Below are 18,690 nucleotides of genomic sequence, written 5' to 3' on the forward strand. Positions count from 1 at the left end.
GGAGCAAGACGAAACACATAGGTAGTGCATAACATGCATAGTTTCAAGAACTAGTAAGGCTGTGACATACAAAAAATATGTAAACTACATTTTTTTTCAATGACTGTTCAGAATCATTACTATGTTAGGAGTTTGTTTGACAGAATTTCCATTCTGAATATACATAAAGATTATAAAATGTAACACATGACAAATATTCCTAAAAACCAAACCCATTGCTGGTTATTTATATTTTAAAAATATGATGTCATGTAACAATAACAGACACCTCCTGGTGTTTTTTTAAGTGGCAGATATCAGCAGGGAATGACTTTTTCTTCCCTCATGGTTTGCGTTACAGTACTTTATTTTAATCAGTTTACTTAGGTGCTTCAGAAGTTCACTTTCATATATTGCTCATGTGTTTTGAAGTTACATAAATGTCAGTCACGCCTTTGTCTGTCTTAAGCTAGAAATCAAGCCAACTTTCATAACCCCATAAATCATCATTGCTACTGTCCACATATAAGCTTAAATATATATACTTTTTTTTTAATCTGGGGAACAATAAACTGAGACTAGAAAACTCAGGTTTTTTTACAGACAAAGATGAAAGAATTTGACTTGTCTTTTTTTTTTTAAATTCTCAGCATGAAGCTCTGTGCTTACCTCACTTCTGTGCTCAGGCCACCGTCCCAGAGCCTGCAAAGAACTCCATGGTATGCCATCCACACAGACTGCAAGACACACAGGCCTTAGTGCTTAATGGCATTAAGAGTATCAGAAACCCACTAGTTTTTGTATGCCCCAAAATGAGTGCTGCTTGTAGGTGCACAGTCCCGTAGGGCCATCATGAAATCTGCAGTTTTATCCAACTCGGAAGAACTCGACAAACACATCCTCTCCTCTGTGGGGAAAATTCTGGGTGACCTTTTACTTATCTTTGAAGTAGACTATTCAAGAACAGAGGAGTGGGGTCTTGCGTTGTAGTGCTGGATTGCACACGGCCACGCAGATCCACTGCTGCCACTCAAGGAGTGGCTGTCCTCCCAGAAACGGAAGGAGACTCTGCCCCTTAGCCAGGCCTGGGAGACAATTAGTCCCTGAAGAACAAAAAGTATTCGAAGCAGTAGGGAGATTATCTCAGGCTGGGAAAGTTTTGCAGTGGGATAAAAGATACTGAGGCTTCTAAAGGCTCAGCATATTAGGAGGACTGAATCATGCTATGCATGCGCCTTCTTAAACTTCTTAAACTTGCGACTCATTTGACTAAAGGAACAAGACTGCATCTAAATTGCAGATAGAACTGAATTCCCATTTAGTTGAAGGTCAAAAATTCAGTGATAAAAAAATATTGCTTCATCTTTTTTTGCTTTAAACCTGTTCTATAGATCTATGTTATTTACATATTTGACACCGGGCAGTACTCAACTATGGCAATACTGTTCTTGCACAAGGCAGCACATTTTTTTGCTAAGTAATTTTAAAAAGTCAGAAGATCAACTAGAAGGTAACAATCAGATAAGAATGCGACTTGACGAAATGACATTCCATTTTCCAGAGATCAGCTGTCTTAGATTTATTTCGTCAAAGGTGTGATACAATTACAAGCCCATGCATTTCGTAAAAATATGAACTTAAAATTGTTATGTAACAAAATTTTAAATGAGCATATACCGAAGTTTCTCAGTGTTCAAGTAGACTGGTTAGTCGGAAGGAATATTATTTGCAACATACGGGCTGAAGTATTGACATTTTCATGTGACCATTTCTTTATCTCTTTTCTTCCTCCACTCCATACCTTCTGAAGATAAATCACAGTTAAATAACTTTATGGATTAAGTCTTAGACATAAGCTCGTAACTGAATCCAGAATTTCACTTTCCATTGGCTACGCACTTATAGTACATCACCTTACACTATTAAAAAAATAAAATAAGTTAGACAACATTTTTGAAGTGTAGCCAGTGTAATTATTTTGAAAAATTTCATTTATCAGTTTGATTTGCTGACAAAATTAATTTCTGTCTACTTAAATTCTTTTTATATTGTTACAAGGTAATTCTTGTAATTCCTGAATGTTGCTGAATATTAGTGCCTCTTGTAGAAAATTTAGGTATTTGTATGTAATGAAACTGCTGGAGGAATCAGAGAGAAGCTGCAACAGATTAACATGAAATAAATATTATAGATAGTATTTTAAAGGCACAGAAATACTTCAAACACATACAGTTTCAAATCTTTATTGTTTTAAAATTCTACATGTCTTTTACAATTACAATAATCTGTTACTTAAATGACTCTTGTATGGTTAATGTACAATGAGTTTTTTCCTGAAACTCAACCATGAAATACAATTTCATCAATATGATTTTTCTAAATAGATTAATACAAGATTTCTGGTTTGTTGGGAAGAACAAGTGCTTCACTTTGAACAAACAGCACAGGTGTCTTCCCTTCAGAATCCGTGTGATCAATCCATCGAAAGTGCTTTTGAAGATTGCAGATCTAACTGTGACTGATTTTCAAAATCAGTCTATCAAATTACAAGTTTTGTTTTTAACATTAAAGAGCATTTTCATGTAATGAAACAAGTTGCAGTAGTTATTTTTATTCATCTATTGAGGCAAACTCATGTTGAAGAAAAATTATGTGATTATCTGCATGCAATGAACACTCCTCTTTAAATAGTTGATGAATTTTACACATATAAAGAATCTGTTAGAGTGCAAGTACTTTGATAATGATCTCACAAAAGGACGTATGCTGGTAATAATGGCAACTAACATTTAACATCTAAATACAAGCTAATGTATATTTAGCAGGCAATTAACATGGCTAACAAACCATGTTTCATGTGGTTGCCCTTTGAGAAAATGAACTCATTTGGTCCACACTCCTAAAGTTATCTGGGTAAAAAAATTGGAACGGTTAGGGCCAGAGTTTTTGATGAAATTCTTGTTTCTAAAATGTGACCTGTTAAAAAGTAAAAGCAGTACATCAATGACGTATCTTGTCACATGACCTCAGTATAAAAAGATGGCCTGCTATTTGGAGCGATGAACGAGCACTGAAGGACAAGTCAAAAAAAGAATGGAGACAGAATGAACTAAAGTTTTGCTGTGTTATACTTTCTTGTTCCATGGTACTGCTTTCACTCTGTAGAATTTTGTACCCAACGGAACTTTAAATCTGTTTTGTGCCTACAAATAAAAAAAAAGAAATCAAATTACATTAGAAATGTGGAATTATTATGTTTTTAAGAACAAACTGACTCCCACCTCCCAGCATTTACGAGACCATCTGGGGTCTGGCCAGGTTCTGGGCAGTACGGACACAACCACCCAAGCCACTGCTCTCTTACTCACTTATGCAGGGAGTACTTTTCACGACTGTTACATTAAATCTGATTTTCTTCTCTATTAATTGTATCAGAGGCTTTTCCATTCCTACTTCCTTACCTTTTTTGCCTGGCAATATTCCTTTTCCATCACTTTTCCTAGAACCCAAGGTCTCCTAGATGCACCTGAAGCTAAAGAGAGCATATATTTATTATTTTGGATAATCAACTACAGGTAACAGGATATTACATTCAATATGGTTAAAGATTATTTGCTAAAGTGATTTCATTGAAAGCAAAAATTATTCAAAACCCCCTTTTTTAACAAATTAACAAAAATTAAATAAGTTCAGATGTCAAGACGGGTCAACGGCACTTTTAAACAAAATAATTTATTTTTTTAGTCTAAATTTTGTTTTAAAACTTAACATTAGAGAAGGTAAAAGCAATCCCAAACTGAAATTCATTTAGTGATTTTAAATTATTCTAGTCAACCCACTTCACCTTTTGGCCTGATTTAAGGTGATAATTTCTTGATGTATTTCAAAGGATAGAAAGCCTTCTGTACGCAGCTATTATTATTGCCCTTACTCAAATATCTGAGTTATTTTTTCTGTATTAGTGATGGAAATTAGTTACTCATAAACAGTAATTTTAGAGCCCTGCAAGTCTGCTACTTATGATTGCAGTCTTCGAGAGTACAGAATACTGTTCAGAAAGGAGAAAAGTGAAAAACCTCAGTAATAAACTGACAGGTCAAAAGACCAACAAAGTGGGCATAAACACACTTCCAGGTTGTACCGTTGAAATGCATATTTGCCTTGTATTCCAAGAAATTATATCTATTTAACTTGCTTTGCTATTTTCTAACTATCCCGAGTCACGGCATGAAGAAAACATCAAAACGGAAGGAACAGCTCACATATGCTCTACATAATACTAAAATCAATGCTTTTCTATTCATTTATGAGATACTCTATCTAGTGACTAGAACAGGAGTCACTCAAGAACCAGAGTTTGAAATTTTAATCTTATCCTTCAGGATTGTGCTGCGTCTGGCAGGGAGAGAGTTAATTTTCTTCTTAGTACCCAGTATGGGGATACATTTTTGGAGTTGTGCTGGAAACAGTGTTGATAACACAGGGGTGTTTTCTTTATTGCTGAGCAGCGCTTACACAGTGTCAAGGCCTTGTCTGCTTCTCACCCCACCCCACCAGCGAGCGGGCTGGGGGTGCACAGGAAGCTGGGAGGGGACACAGCTGGGACAGCTGACCCCAACCGACCCAATGGATATTCCACACCATATGGCATCATGGTCAGCCTATAAAGCTGGGGGAAGAAGGAGGAAGGGGGGATGTTCAGAGTGACGGCGTTTGTTCTCCCAAGTAACCATCATACGTGATGGAGCCCTGCTTTCCTGGACATGGCTGAACACCTGCCTGCCCATGGGAAGTAGTGAATGAATTCCTTGTTTTGATTTGCTTGTGTGCGCAGCTTTTGGTTTACCTATTAAACTGTCTTTACCTCAACCCATGAGTTTTCTCACTTCTACTCTTCTGATTCTCTCCCCCATCCCACTGGGGAGGAGCAAGGAAAGAGCTGTGTGGTGCTTAGTCCTAGATAAGGTTAAACCATGACATGATTAATTTGACTGTCGATAATGGAGCAGATTCTTTTCTACTCTATAGTCCTACAAAACAGTGCAAAAGTATTCATATCTGACCTGAATGCTCTACAACTGAAGTTTTTTTGAATTTGTTTGGCTGATAGACTTCATTGATCTAATCAAGACTGTGAGATAGATTCAGGGCTCCCCCCCCACCCCCTTACATTTGCAAATGAAAACTTATCTCAGTGATAAGGGACAACACAGAAACCACGCAGTGCTCAACCAATTTCAGTGTTGTCATAGCATTCTAAGTGCTCTTAATATAGGTACAGACAACCTAACATAGCCTAAATCCCTGACACTTAAATTCTGTAGGTGGACCTATACAGGATTATTAAATTGATAAGTACATGCTGGTAGAAAAGGTCAGATTTAGATGCAACATTTTGGCAGCCCTTAAAACAATGATTTGCAGCACCTAGGCCCATACCAATTTCAATCTATCTCACATACCACCAGTGTTCTTGGTTTCATTTTCCCCACTTGCCTTATGCAGAAATAGAATCAAGACATGGCTTCCTGAACTATTGAGCTAGAGACAGACGTGTTCCTGAAGCAAATGGTAAGTCTCTGTGTTTGTTTTATAGTCAGGTTTCTCAGATTTGAGACTAACTCTATTTAGCAAGTGATAAGGAATGGAGCAAGCTAAGTCCATTTGGAAACAGAAAGGTCAGTGAATTGCGTACTCAGGAGTAATATACAAACTGATGTGTGTTTTACCTTATATATGTAAACCGATAATAAGAAAATAAATCATGTATCACATCATTATATATGGACCACTAATGCCATAGTTCAGAATGTATTGTCTAAAAGTGAGATAGGAGTTCTTCCCGTGTATTTCACAGAACATACATGGGACAGATTCAGCAGTCTCAGAATGCAGTTAGAACTTGGTGGTCTTCTGGAGACTACACAATGATTAGGCTGATAGCTTCTGACATGCAATAACATACAGAAGCTTTTACTAATAAGTGAGAATTAATACAAAATGTTATTAGACATTTCTGCAACAAAGTTGGGAGCACGGGTGGGTTTGCAAAAAAAATACTAGGTGCGATAGTTTAAACATGTTTACATGAATCTAATGTAGCACATAGTTTAGTGCAAAGCGTTGTTATTTTTCCTCATTTAAAAAAGATTAATACTTCAATTTAACAAAGTTTACATAGCTGCCAGACCTAGCCAACAAATAACAAACATTAAGGGAGGAAACATGGTATTGTTGGGTTGACCTAGAGGTCTTTTCCAACCTTAATGATTCTGTGAAAATGTGCCATCAACCTGAACAGAAGCAAAACACAGAAACTGTTCTCTGAAAACTTGAGCCCTGATAAACACCATTTAAATTGAGTGGAGGAATTGTATCAGTAGAAACACTGCTTGCAAATCCCCATCCATTGTGGTCTATATTTTATTTCAGATGTGTACCTGGGTTCATAAATTCCAGTCACACTGAGAAGACAAGCTACAGAGTGAACAAATTTTATTCAAAGACAATCTTCAAAGAACATAATAAAATCAGGTATTAAAAACAGAGCATGCAGTTTTGACAGAAACGTTACCTTGAGTTTTGTATTTACTCTCCTCAAAGAAGACATTGAAATCAAATCCACAGAAAAATAGGCCTGAGACCCACACAATTATACATTACTATTCATGCTACTGAATAGCTAAGCAGCCCGATGGGAACATTTTCCTCACAGACGTGTTAACATACTCTGTGTGTGTACAAAACTGGCATTTTCTTTTTCTTTTTACAGATTACTTTGATGATGCAGATATTTTTCCAAGATATTAACAACTATATAAATCTTTTATTTAAAATGTTCTGCCTTGAAAATGTTTAGCATCAGAACAAATAGCAAAAGCTACAAAGATAGCTGACAGCTATCTACATGCTTCTCCTATTTATCACATATATATTTAGAAAAATCTCTTAACAGGTGTTAGAAAGTTAAGAGTGTTATTCGTAGGAGGAGATAATAATGGGAAGTAATCTGACACTTACCACACTCACCTGGTTTGAGATCCAGTGCAGCAAGAGATTCTGAATGCAAGAAATACAAGGTTGGACTGACAGTAAACAATACATAGTTGTCATGCCTTTCGTCCAAGATAATAAGAACCAAATCGCCAACCTGAAAACTGGGGAGGAAAAAAAAAAATCAGGGAACTTAACTAAAAAACCAAAAGCACGGAAGCTTAAAACTGCATGAACTACTCTACATTTTTTCCCAAGTATTGCATACACTGAGACTTAGTTGAACAGCACCACAGACATTTCTACTTCTTACGCCAACTCATACACATTTTATATTTTCTGAAGTCAACAAAACAGTCCACATTTAAAAACTGGTTGTGAAATGTTTTTCTACATCCATCGACTCAAATTATTTTTTTTTTCCAAAAGAACTGACAGTTTTGCTTTAAAATATAAACGGAAGGGCCTAACAAAATACTAACATTTCAATTTTATCTTTTTATTCACCAATACTTATGGTAGTGATCACTGTACGAGTGCTTACAAACACTCTTTTGATCTTCTAAACTGAAGTCTATTTGAACACAGGAAAATGTAGCCAAACATTTATGTAGGTATTCAGTCTTAAAGTTTTAAGTACACATGACAAAAGATAGATGAAGTGTTCATTTTTGATGAAAGGGTTAAAAGCAAAAGAAACACTGTGGTGACTTCACATAAGTTTCAAAAATCTGTTTCTTCCTGACACCAGGATAACACAAGAAGCCACGAAGTTCTCATGCCAAGTTTCAGTAACAAAATTCAGAGAACTTTTTCTGTCTCTGATTTCTGTTTCACAGTGCAAATGTATTGGAAGTAAATTATTTACCCATTAATGAAAAAGTTTACAATAGCTGTAAATTAAGCATTAAAGCATATGAGGGCTCCAGGAATAAATATTACTACTACTCTGGGGATGGGTAGGAAGTGGCAAAGAAAGGGGAGAACTTTTCTCCATAAAAGGATACCACAGATACATAATCAGAGATAAACAGGTGAATCTAGAGAAAAATTTAGCTCTTCTTCTTTGAAGTTCACTTTCGGATCAAACAATACTCCAGGCTGTTCTGCCTGGACTTGTTGTGGTGACAGACTATACTTGAAGACATCTCTATTGCACAGAAATTCTTCTTTCACAACATTTCCCTCACCAAAGACTACCAAGAGAATTGCAAGAATATTCAGATGCTCACAGGAGAAGTTGCTTCTACACATACTGACCTTGTTACAATAAACACGCAATTTGGTGTAATTCAGAAAACTTTAAAGGCATAATCTGTGTTAGTTTTCTTTCCAAGAAGGTATTTTTTATATTACTCAATATCAGACTGATAAATTACTTAAGAACAGCTGTCTGTAGCTTTCATATTTTGCAAGAATTAATACTTCTTTTTCCAGAAACAATTCTACATGCGGCTGCTAACGGATTGATAATATCTAGCAAAATATTTGAATGAATTTCATTTCATCCTGTCAAGGTAAGCCAAAAATTTTGAAGACTTCAGGACAGTTAAACTTCTCTTGAAATAAAATGGAGTACTATGCATATTCAGGGTGAACAGGATTCCTTCTACTTTTTCTCAGCATGCTTTCAAGAAGGTTAGAGATAAACAAAAAATAACCTAAAAGAAAACTCTGAGAAGATTCTAGAAATCCCATGCAGTATTATCCTTACGAAGAGTGGAAAGAAAGGCACAGAATTCAAGAAAGCCACTGACATACAGAATTCAGAAAGGCCTTTTGTCTGTTTGTTTAAAATAAGGGCTTAAAAAATTTTATTTATGCCCATTTTGGATGATTCAGTAACTGATGGCTAAACTATAGGGATGACCTATTGTATCTTTTCATCACAGAGCAAGAACAGAACTGCGATATTCTTTATCTACATACTTATTATTCAAGTCATATCCATCTGTTTATGTGAAAATTAACATTAACTTACTCTCTAATAGCTATTTTTTCAGAATGTCTTGAGGATACTGATGACATGCTCTGGGACATCTACAAAAAAAAGGAGAAAAGCAATAAACTGTTGGTAAGCTATGATGAAATATACACTGCAGGTAACAATATTGTTAAGGTAAATTGTTTATTATTGATTTCAACAGTGTTTATTCTTGCAGACCTTATATTCACTAAAGAAAACAGCATACTTTTACATCATCCTGTTCTGTAGCAGGTTTGGTTGGTTTTTGTTTGTTTGTGGTTTTGGAGTTTTGCGGATTTTTTTGTGGGTGGTGGTGTTTTTTTTTTTTAAATAGCTATCTTTGATTATGAAATTTCTTACATAACTGACTTCTCCCTCATTTAAAACCGAGAAATGCTTTCCAGATCAGTGCCAGTGAAGATTTGTTCTGAGCATACACAAGACCTATGACGGAGCTGTGCATTCTCACACAGCAGCCACTGACTTTCTAGAGAAGGCTGATGGTAAAACACTGGAACTTTAACATGTTTACTGAAATTAAACTCGTTGAACTCGATATAGTCTCTCAGTTTTACTAAGAACTGTCATGTAATCTAAAGTTCACTCTAAAAGACAGAGCAGCGCTCCCTGGAATAAAACTGGAGTCAAATTGACCAAGACCAAAGGCTCAATTATGTAAGGTTTTGGACATAATTCTTATCTCCTATATGCATGATATCCACCTTTAAATCTGTGTGAATTAATTAATACTGGCACATGAACCAACTTCAACAGGAAAAACTAGATCTAACAATGACTAGAAGCGTACCTACACTTTCTACAGTAATGCTAGTTTGTATCTACAAAGGGATACATAGGCCACATACAGGAAAGTAGATAGAGAAGCTGATCTGATGTAAATGTATACATTTCATTACTCTTTGGTAACTTCCTTACAGGAGACAATTCATAATTGCCCTGTAGAAACTCTGATTAAAGGTCTTGCAGTTTTTCCATAGGTTCCTACTTCCTGGACCATTTATACATGCTATTCAAATCTAGATTACTCATACTTGAAGACTGGCACATGATTTTTCAGCTGTAACTCAAATATTGTTACCTACAGGATATTTCCTATTGTCAGTCTTCTTCCCCACTTCCCTGGAAACAGTATCAGCCTGTCTTAATATGAGCTTGAAGCCTATTCACAGCCCATTTTCTTAATTTCTTCAAAGAATGAGCCCAAATTGAATACATTACAACAAAAACCAAAGCTCTCAACTTCTGATTATTCTTTCAGCAGTTTTCTTTATGGAGTCCAACCTCAGATCGATTTCTTTTTGTTTCAGACACTACATTTCTTTGACTTATTCACACTGTACTTTTCTTTCTTGCAAAAGTTGCAGCTAACATGAAAGTTGTCAAATGTGTATGATTTGCTTACATTTTTCACTAAAGTGTTTGACAGTTCTTTTCAGATGTTAAGACCAAAGTTTTTCTTACTGTTTAAAGCTAGAATAAGTGTTAAATTAAAATGCAAACTAGCTTGATTTCTGTATTTTTCATTAATTTCTAACTTTAAGAAAAATAGAATTAGAATGTTAAGAATATTTCCACTACAACTTAAAGGATATTTTATGACTAGCGTTCTAATAGCCTTTAAACTAATAATTTATATAAAATAACAGAAATCCTGTAATAATATTCCTTATATTAAAAGGAGCTCCTTTGTATCTTTTATGGCTTGCAGAGGTAACCCACAAGTTCTGCTGCAAAAGTCAGTGACCTGAAAAGATTTTCTTTTCCTGTGCAGAACCTCTTCTGGGTTCCTTATCTGAAGTAGCTGGATAGAAACAAATATTGGTATTTACGTGTTGATGTATGTTTCTGTTTTAGAAGTGGATTGGAAAGGGAAGGGGGAGAAAGGAGGATGAAGAGACAAGAAATAAACCCAGTTTATTTTATCAACGAAATTACCAATTTATAAGTAAGAAATTGAAAATATATATTCCTATGCCCATTTAGAAACCAACTTTGAATTGCTTTAGGACACCAATAAGCTGCTGTTTTCTCTTATGTGGCCTGGTATTAATCTCAACAACAAAAAAAATTTTGTATTTGTCTTGTGTAACGCCAGGTTTTGTTCAATTTCATTTTACTCTGAGATGATAAGAGATCAAGAGTTTAATCCAGGAAATATGCAGAGAGTTTGGGGAAAACTGTCCAGTGTGTTTGAGTTTTACTGTAAAAACTACACTGAAATACCTTTTGTGCACTGTGTTGGCAATTTGAATTAAAGAAAGAAATCCTCTTTTATAAAATATGCTTTTAGATATTTTGCAACCCTTTCTTATACCTTGCTCTACCAGGGTTATTATGGACAGGTTTTAACGTGTAAGACTTAAGGCTGAGACCTGATAGCAAGGATAAACTGTGGATAAATAGAAGAATGATTCATAGCACAGGAATCAACAGAACTCTCTCACTATATTCTTCTTCCTTCCACAGGCTTTGACTATTATTTGAGTGCTTAAGTTTAAGATGATGGCTGTTTATATCTCAGTTGCTAGGCAGAATTAAAGATTCACATCTTACAAAAATGACAGGTGCAGTTTTCTAAAAACAACCTCTAAGTTATTGCTAACACTCCTAATTATGCTTAATGGGCAGGCATATTTACATACTTGTAAACTTGCCTTCAATCTAACGTTGTTGAAAAACTGATCCATGGCAGCACTGAAATTAACTCCCCCTACACCAAGCCCTGATGGTCTGTGTTCTTTGGGAAGAAGTCTCTTTCTCTCCTGCCCTGTGAATCTTTTCCATGAGAAGATTGCTAAGTTGAGGTACCTCTGAAAGGTTTTCAGGTTACCTATTTGTCACTTGCCTTAACATAAAACATTTTTGAAGTTAATAAAGCACGTTTTTAGATTTTAACAAACATAACATTTGTAAGCTTTTCTTATTTTTTCATAAGACCTAAAACTTGCACTGCACAAATACTTACCAATCTTTGATTTAATCTCTTATTTTCCTCTTCTTTCAACTGCAAAGTCTGAAAGACAATCTTATCTGATTAACTAATTAATATACCTTACACAGTATAAACATTTTAAAGTTTTGATATGACCAGAGCCAGCCTACTTACACAATATACATATCTACTACAGCTTTCAATTTTAAAACAATATCAAGACATCTTTTGAACAAAGACATGTAAAAATATTTGAAGTCTAGCAATTACCACAGTGCTACAAAACCCACCGCTAAGCCAGGCTTATCTCCATGCTCATTCTTCTGCTTAACTTAGAAAAACACTTCATGGATATATAGCAATATATTATTATCTTATAGCTTCTAACCATGACAAATCCTTTGTAAGCAGATGACAGAATAAAGCATGTAAGTGCTTCTAGTCAGAAACATCCAGCCGCTTGCATCATACGCTGTCAAAATCCATTAACAGAAAACTTCAATAGTCTCTAACTGATCACAAATTTTAGCCTAAGTGACCCCAGAAAGCTAATGACTCTCTCTTTTTTTAAGGTCAGCTTTGGACAGCTTTGAAGAAGCAAGAAAAGGGCAACTGGAATAGAGTTAGATACAACTGGGTTGTTAAAAATTACTAGAATCTGAAAGATACCAGTGTGACTACTAAGTTAACCTAGCCTTCTACCAAGAATAGCAACTTCTTTGTCACCAAAAAATGTTCCATTACTCAGTGCACATCGAATGCTATACTCAGAAGTTGTAAAGTGAATGGAAAAATTTATCAAGGCATGTATTGGGTAGAAGCAGCAGGGGTGAGGTATAAACTTACAATTCTAGCCTAAAGGAACATGACAGTAACTAAAGAAAACTGCAATTATAAGCACATTCATAAAAATTGTTATTTCACTTTTTACAGAAGCAATACTGTCAAGATTATAATGCATCCCAAGAGAATTAAAATTATCTAAGTAGTAGCAGCCTAAGAGGAGAAAGTAGCAGATTCCAAGAGAAATTTGAGTTTGAAAAAGTAATCAAAACTTTTTCTTGCTACAGAAATTCCCTAGATCAATGACCCATCCCTTCCAAGAAGAAATATTACACCTGACTCATTCATATGGAAGTCTACAGAAACAGAATAAAGTATAAACAAACTCTAAACTAGGCCAAGTATAATGTATTGATACTTATTTTGAATTACTTCAACAAATTATACCAATCCAAAACAAGTACAACAAAGAATCATTCCCAGGAATTATATTTATACGCCCTGCAGATATCACATTGTATCAGAGTATATACCTGACCACAGCACAACTTCACACATACATATTTGTAAGTACTTAGTTGTAATCCTTAACCTCGCAAACAATCTACTTACTCTTTCTAACAACATTATCCTCTGTTTTTCTTCAGACATATGGACATTTTCACTAAAATAGAAAGAATAAATTGGATAGGTTAAAAATTAATCTTTTTTTCATGATCAAAAATTATCTTTCCCACCCCATCCATCTTCACTTACTTTCGATGAATAATCTGCTAATTATCTGTGAGATAAACTGAGCACTGGGGCATGGCAAGATAATGCTAACTTCCTAATAAAAAATTTCCTAAGAACACAGAGAGTAATTCCTAATACAATTAAAATATATTTTTAAAAGCAGGTTAATAGGGAAGAAACAATATATTTTTGTAGTCCAAACTGATTTGGTTGGTAAAAGAAAATGGACACAGTTTTGGATGCATAGTCCATTCATCCAGTCTGACAAAACATGCTATAAATACAAGCAAAATGCCAAGTAGAACTAACAGATTATAATTAAGCCATGCTAACCAGTACTTCATTTCAGTTGAAAGGCTGTTTAGCCCTCATGTAATAGGAAGAAGTCAGAAACCTGTAATAATTTCTGTCTATTTATTACCTCACTTTTAGAATATTGAGCCAAAATTGTTCCTCCCCAGGCTTATCTTTACAAAGAAATTTGAAAACCTGCCTTGAGAGTTCAGGACTAGAATGATTACTGAAAGCAACAGTTGTCCTTCTAAAGATACATAGGGTGTTTTGGTGTTTTATTGATTACCAGTGCAAGTTTAGTTTGGTAAGCAACAGCTCTTTTCATCCTTGTTTCCACAGAATTTAGTGCACTGGATGTACTTTTCTTGGTGAGGCAGCATCAGTTGTGATTACAGTGAATTACTGATTAAAGTGAATGCAAGTACATCTATTAACTCCACTTTTGCTTCTCTGGTAAAACGTCATTCTACTTTTGTGTTTCCCAGCCAGGTTCATTACTTCTGTGAGAGGTAAGTAGAAGTCTAGGACTATTCAAAAATGTAGTGGCACAAAAAGTGAGAAAATGCACAGGTTACAATGGCTTAATGATCTTAAAGATTAAAGAATCTTAAAGATTCTAGGTAAAGGGGTCACAACCAAGAGCTCACGGTCGGTTATTCTGCTTTCCTTTCACAACAGTAAATATTTGCAAGCTGTATCAAGTATTTAGAAATGCAGCCAATTTCTTCAGGTAACTGTTCTTAATGAGCAGAAAGAAACCTCTAATCATATTGGGGGTATACTGAAAATAACCTGGTATTCTAAGCTTTTTTTCATGCAAATGCGTACAACAAACATTACATTGTACAGTTCTGAAGCATAAATCGGACGCATATTTCAAGAAGCCTCAGAAATAAGAGGGAAATAAAAGCATATGAACTCTTGTGGGGTTTTTTGTTTGTTTTGATTTTGGTTTTGTTTTTTACATAAGATCACAAGATCTGTCTTCCCAAAACATCTCATTGCAGCGAGGTAACTAGAACAAAGTAGGCTGCTGTTTATTCAGGGTAACATGACACAACCTGTGATATTTATCAACTTCACAAATGAGAAATTCTATAGGAGGATTAGGAGAAGAGAGGAAATCTGACAATGCAATCATAACAGAGGTATTGTAAGTCTATCAATAAACTACCGCAGATATAAAAGCATAAAAGAACACATTGCATGTGACTGCTAATATTTAGAAGTGCCTTCCAGTTCAAATCCAAATTTCCCTAGACACAGTAGAAAGGACCTTAAAATGAGTATTTCTAATACAAGAGAACAAAAGAAATGCAATTTTTCACCACGAGGAGGCAGAAAGTGTTAGCATGAAGAGCAATTCTCGTTAATTAGTAAAAAATACTAAATGTTGACTACTTCAGTTTTCTATTTCAGTTTTCTTAGGTTGCTAGAGCAGAAACATACTCATACTACAGATTTTCAGAATTTTTCTCATTTTCCCCAGTTTCTATACGGAGTTTAAAAAAAAACAAAAAAAACCACACACAAAATTGGAACACCCATGACAAAACTTCTTCCCCCTTTTTTTCTGAATTCCCTTCCAGTAATCTACTCTGAATGGATTCTCACACTGCACTAACCATGGTAATAGCTAACTATCTTCTAGTAATGAGTCCTCTTTTAGTGCACACACGTGCACTTCATTTCATCTTATTCTAGTCAGAAAGTACATGTAATGGAATGCACTTATTTTAGTACAGAATTTTTAAGCCAAACATTCTACATTTGTTAAGAGAAATTTACAAAAAATTGGTAAGAAAACTGAAAAAATAAATAGGTTTTTTTGCATGCATCATCATAACCCCTTCTCTTGGAATATCAGACAGTCTTTACTATTCAAAAACCTTTAACAAAATTACTTTAGGTACATTTAAAGTAAGAATCAAGGCTCTGAACTTGATGCATATTTTCATGGAAGTTAGTATTGAAAAAAAACCAGAAAATACATCTGCAGTAGGCTGGATTCTTGACAACAACCAACAGGGCAACTTTGTACTAGTCAGAATTATTTCAGTTCAGCAGACTTCATAGTCATGTACTATGTACATGTCATGTACTACGTACACAGTTTAAGAATGAGGGGGAACTGCTTGAGCAAGTCCAGCAGAGAGCTACCAAGATGGTCAGGGGACTGGAGCATCTCCCTTATGAGTAGGAGATGCGTTTGTTCAGCCTGGAGAAGAGAAGACTGAGGGGGGATTTCATCAATACCTATAAATATCTAAAGGGTGGGTATCAGGATAATGGGACTAGGCTCTTTTTAATAGTGCCCAATGACAGGACAAGGGGCAATGGGCACAAGTGGGACCACAGGGAGTTCCAGCTAGACATGAGAAAAAACTTCTTTCCTGTGAGGGTGCCAGAGTAGTGGAACAGGCTGCCCAGGGAAGCTGTGGAGTCTCCTTCCCTGGAGACATTCAAAACCCACCTGGATGCCTTCCTGTGCCCCCTGCTCTACGTGCCCTGCTCAAGCAGGGGGAGTTGGACAAGATGATCTCCAGAGGTCCCTTCCAACCCCTACCACTCTGTGGTTCTGTACAGAGACCAGATCACAGTCTACGAGCTTTACTTGTAGACTCTTAACTTACTAGGCAAGGCATAACATGCCAACAACAAAGTGCACTGCTATTGTAGGGCATGCAAAATAGGGAATATAGCGAAGTCAATGACTGCAAAAAAACTCTGTAGGTTCCTTTCTGTAATCACCTTGGTATTTCAAGCACAGCTTCAGACACCTACCTGCAAACTAGCCCCTGCCTAATTATCACCCTTTTTGTATGTAGTTTTAAACACTTAAACATATGTAATATCAACGTTACCTGAATCTGTTGTAAATCTAGATTATCAACCAGATCCAAACACAAAACAACCAATCCTAAGCGAAAAGTTTAGTTTGAAGTATGTAAGTTGCTTGCCTTAGCTGTTTTCCTCAAGGAAGGATTTAAATCATCACAAAGTTTTTGCCTGTCCCACCACTGCCTTCTAGTAAGTCAACAGTACATCGCAGCTGACAGTTCTGATGATTCAGAGGTTATACAAAGGTATGCTGAATATCTGTCCATCTCTCCAATAAAACAAAACGTCAATCCACCAAGGCCACTTAGTCAGCCTCAGTCCCATTACTTGTTTTGAAACCTGAGGATTCAGCCTAATTTCTACCAAATATAGCTATGACCCCTTCCCGTTTAACAAGGAATGTCATTATGCTACCTTACAGCAGACATGTACGTGGGCAAAGGTTATTTGTTTGTTTTTTAAATGCCAGCCAGCCACTGTTCAAAAGATCTGCCAATAACATGCAGCCACCCAGCTCATTCCAGGCCACTGTTACAACTGTTCTTCTGTTTGACTTACATTTCATACACTCAGGTCTATTTTATCATCTCATAATCGTGTGGCCAAGTTTCACCTTCAAGCTGCATACTTCTACGTCATCAAACCCACACGCTTCTGATGATTGTGACACCACACTTGTATGGGTACATTTAAAAGAGTATTTTTAGCAAGAACATCAAAGGCAGAATGAGTGTTAAACATACTCGTTTGTACTTCACAACACCCAACAGCACACGTTTAAAGAGCGAAAGCCTACTTTGTGTATTTCTACTACAATACCCCATACTTACTGCACAGCCATCATACTGGTTTCCATCGTGGAGTCCATCCTCCCTTCAGCTGCAATGTCAGAAACCAATCTGTCTGTGTCAGTGAGAACATCAGCTGCGCAGGCTCCACAAGCTTCTGAAGCTGCCGCTGAGTAGGTTGATGGAGAAAAATTACTTATTCTCAGTTTATTAACTTCTTCTTCAAGCTTCTTCTTCTCTTCAAGTAAGCGAGCTCGATCTTCAGAAAGTGTTTCAATCAAATCTATGACACAAGGACTTTCTTAATAACAGCAGGACTAAGGATCAAAACTAATCTGTAATGAATGGAATTGTCCTATTAGAAAAGATGAATACTTTTTCAGAACTTTGCTTACCCTTATCTTTTTCTTGCTGTTGTGTAAGCATTTTTAACTTGTCACTAAGATCATTAATTATGTTTTCTTTTTTCATTTTCTCTCTTGCCAGAACAGTGTTAAAGTTGGTCTGAAAACAGAAAGAAGGATTACTGAAATAAGAGACATACTGTATAAATGTAATGCAAAATATATCACTAGAACATAAAAGTACAAAAGATACCATACATTTCAGTTTCCTAAATTATAATTAAAACAAGGAATTAAACTTGTTTACATATTACTTTGGTGAGGAGATAACATGTCTGTACACTTTGTTCTGAAGTTTCTTTGTAACTTTTTCTTTTTTAAATTTATTTTTATGCCCCCAAGCCCAATATACACATGTAGTATAAAGAAATCATCATTAAAAAAATAATAATTTGTAAGTTGTGTTTTTTTAAACATAATGCTTTATATTCTAGTTAAAGCCTGACAGTTGCATGTTTTATAGGAAGAAGTTACTTTAAGGATTAGAACAGTTAAGAGAAAGCTGCACTGCGTCAAGACGTGTTACATGTCATAGAAAAGAAAAATATAATTATTACTAAATTAGAATAATATACTGGAATCTAAATTAAAAATACATTTCAAGGCATGCATTAATGCCTTAGTGAACAATTAATTAATGCTAAGTTAATTAATTAATTAACTAATTAATACAGGAATCCTGGCTAATAGTTTGAAAAACTGAACATAAAAGGCTAGCTTGTCCTTTGGTATCAGCCTCACAAATCTTTCTGCTTCTTCAGTCCTACGAGCCATTATATCCTCACCCCTCCTACTCTTAGGGTTGTGCTGAGGAAACAGACAGAAAACTACCAAAAATCATCTATTAAAAGGATACTTTAAATTACAATTTCACTTTTTTGGTTAATTTTAAGATTGTCTTGACCTATGCCTATGAACATTTAGTCTTAAAATGCAAGGTATTTGGCAGGCTCC

General features: G+C 35.6%; 1 protein-coding gene across 3 annotated transcripts in view; it reads right to left on the bottom strand.

The window, feature by feature from the left end:
• Positions 1 to 1,527: 1,527 nt before the first annotated feature.
• Positions 1,528 to 18,690, bottom strand: part of RB1CC1 (RB1 inducible coiled-coil 1) — a 78,649-nt gene continuing 61,486 nt past the window's right edge. For 2 of the 3 annotated variants that reach the window (XM_075085014.1, XM_075085016.1), the window contains 8 exons: positions 17,728 to 17,836; positions 17,375 to 17,615; positions 13,287 to 13,338; positions 11,925 to 11,972; positions 8,954 to 9,012; positions 7,000 to 7,136; positions 3,441 to 3,511; positions 1,528 to 3,182 (listed from right to left, as the gene is read on the bottom strand). In XM_075085014.1, coding sequence (XP_074941115.1) covers positions 3,105 to 3,182; positions 3,441 to 3,511; positions 7,000 to 7,136; positions 8,954 to 9,012; positions 11,925 to 11,972; positions 13,287 to 13,338; positions 17,375 to 17,615; positions 17,728 to 17,836 — 795 coding nt within the window. In that variant the 3' untranslated portion in view covers positions 1,528 to 3,104. The remainder of the gene's footprint in view (positions 3,183 to 3,440; positions 3,512 to 6,999; positions 7,137 to 8,953; positions 9,013 to 11,924; positions 11,973 to 13,286; positions 13,339 to 17,374; positions 17,616 to 17,727; positions 17,837 to 18,690) is intronic. The other variant, XM_075085015.1, reaches the window with a different exon arrangement.

This window comes from Phalacrocorax aristotelis, chromosome 2 (assembly GCF_949628215.1).
Source record: "Phalacrocorax aristotelis chromosome 2, bGulAri2.1, whole genome shotgun sequence".
In the NCBI taxonomy this organism is placed as follows: domain Eukaryota; kingdom Metazoa; phylum Chordata; class Aves; order Suliformes; family Phalacrocoracidae; genus Phalacrocorax; species Phalacrocorax aristotelis.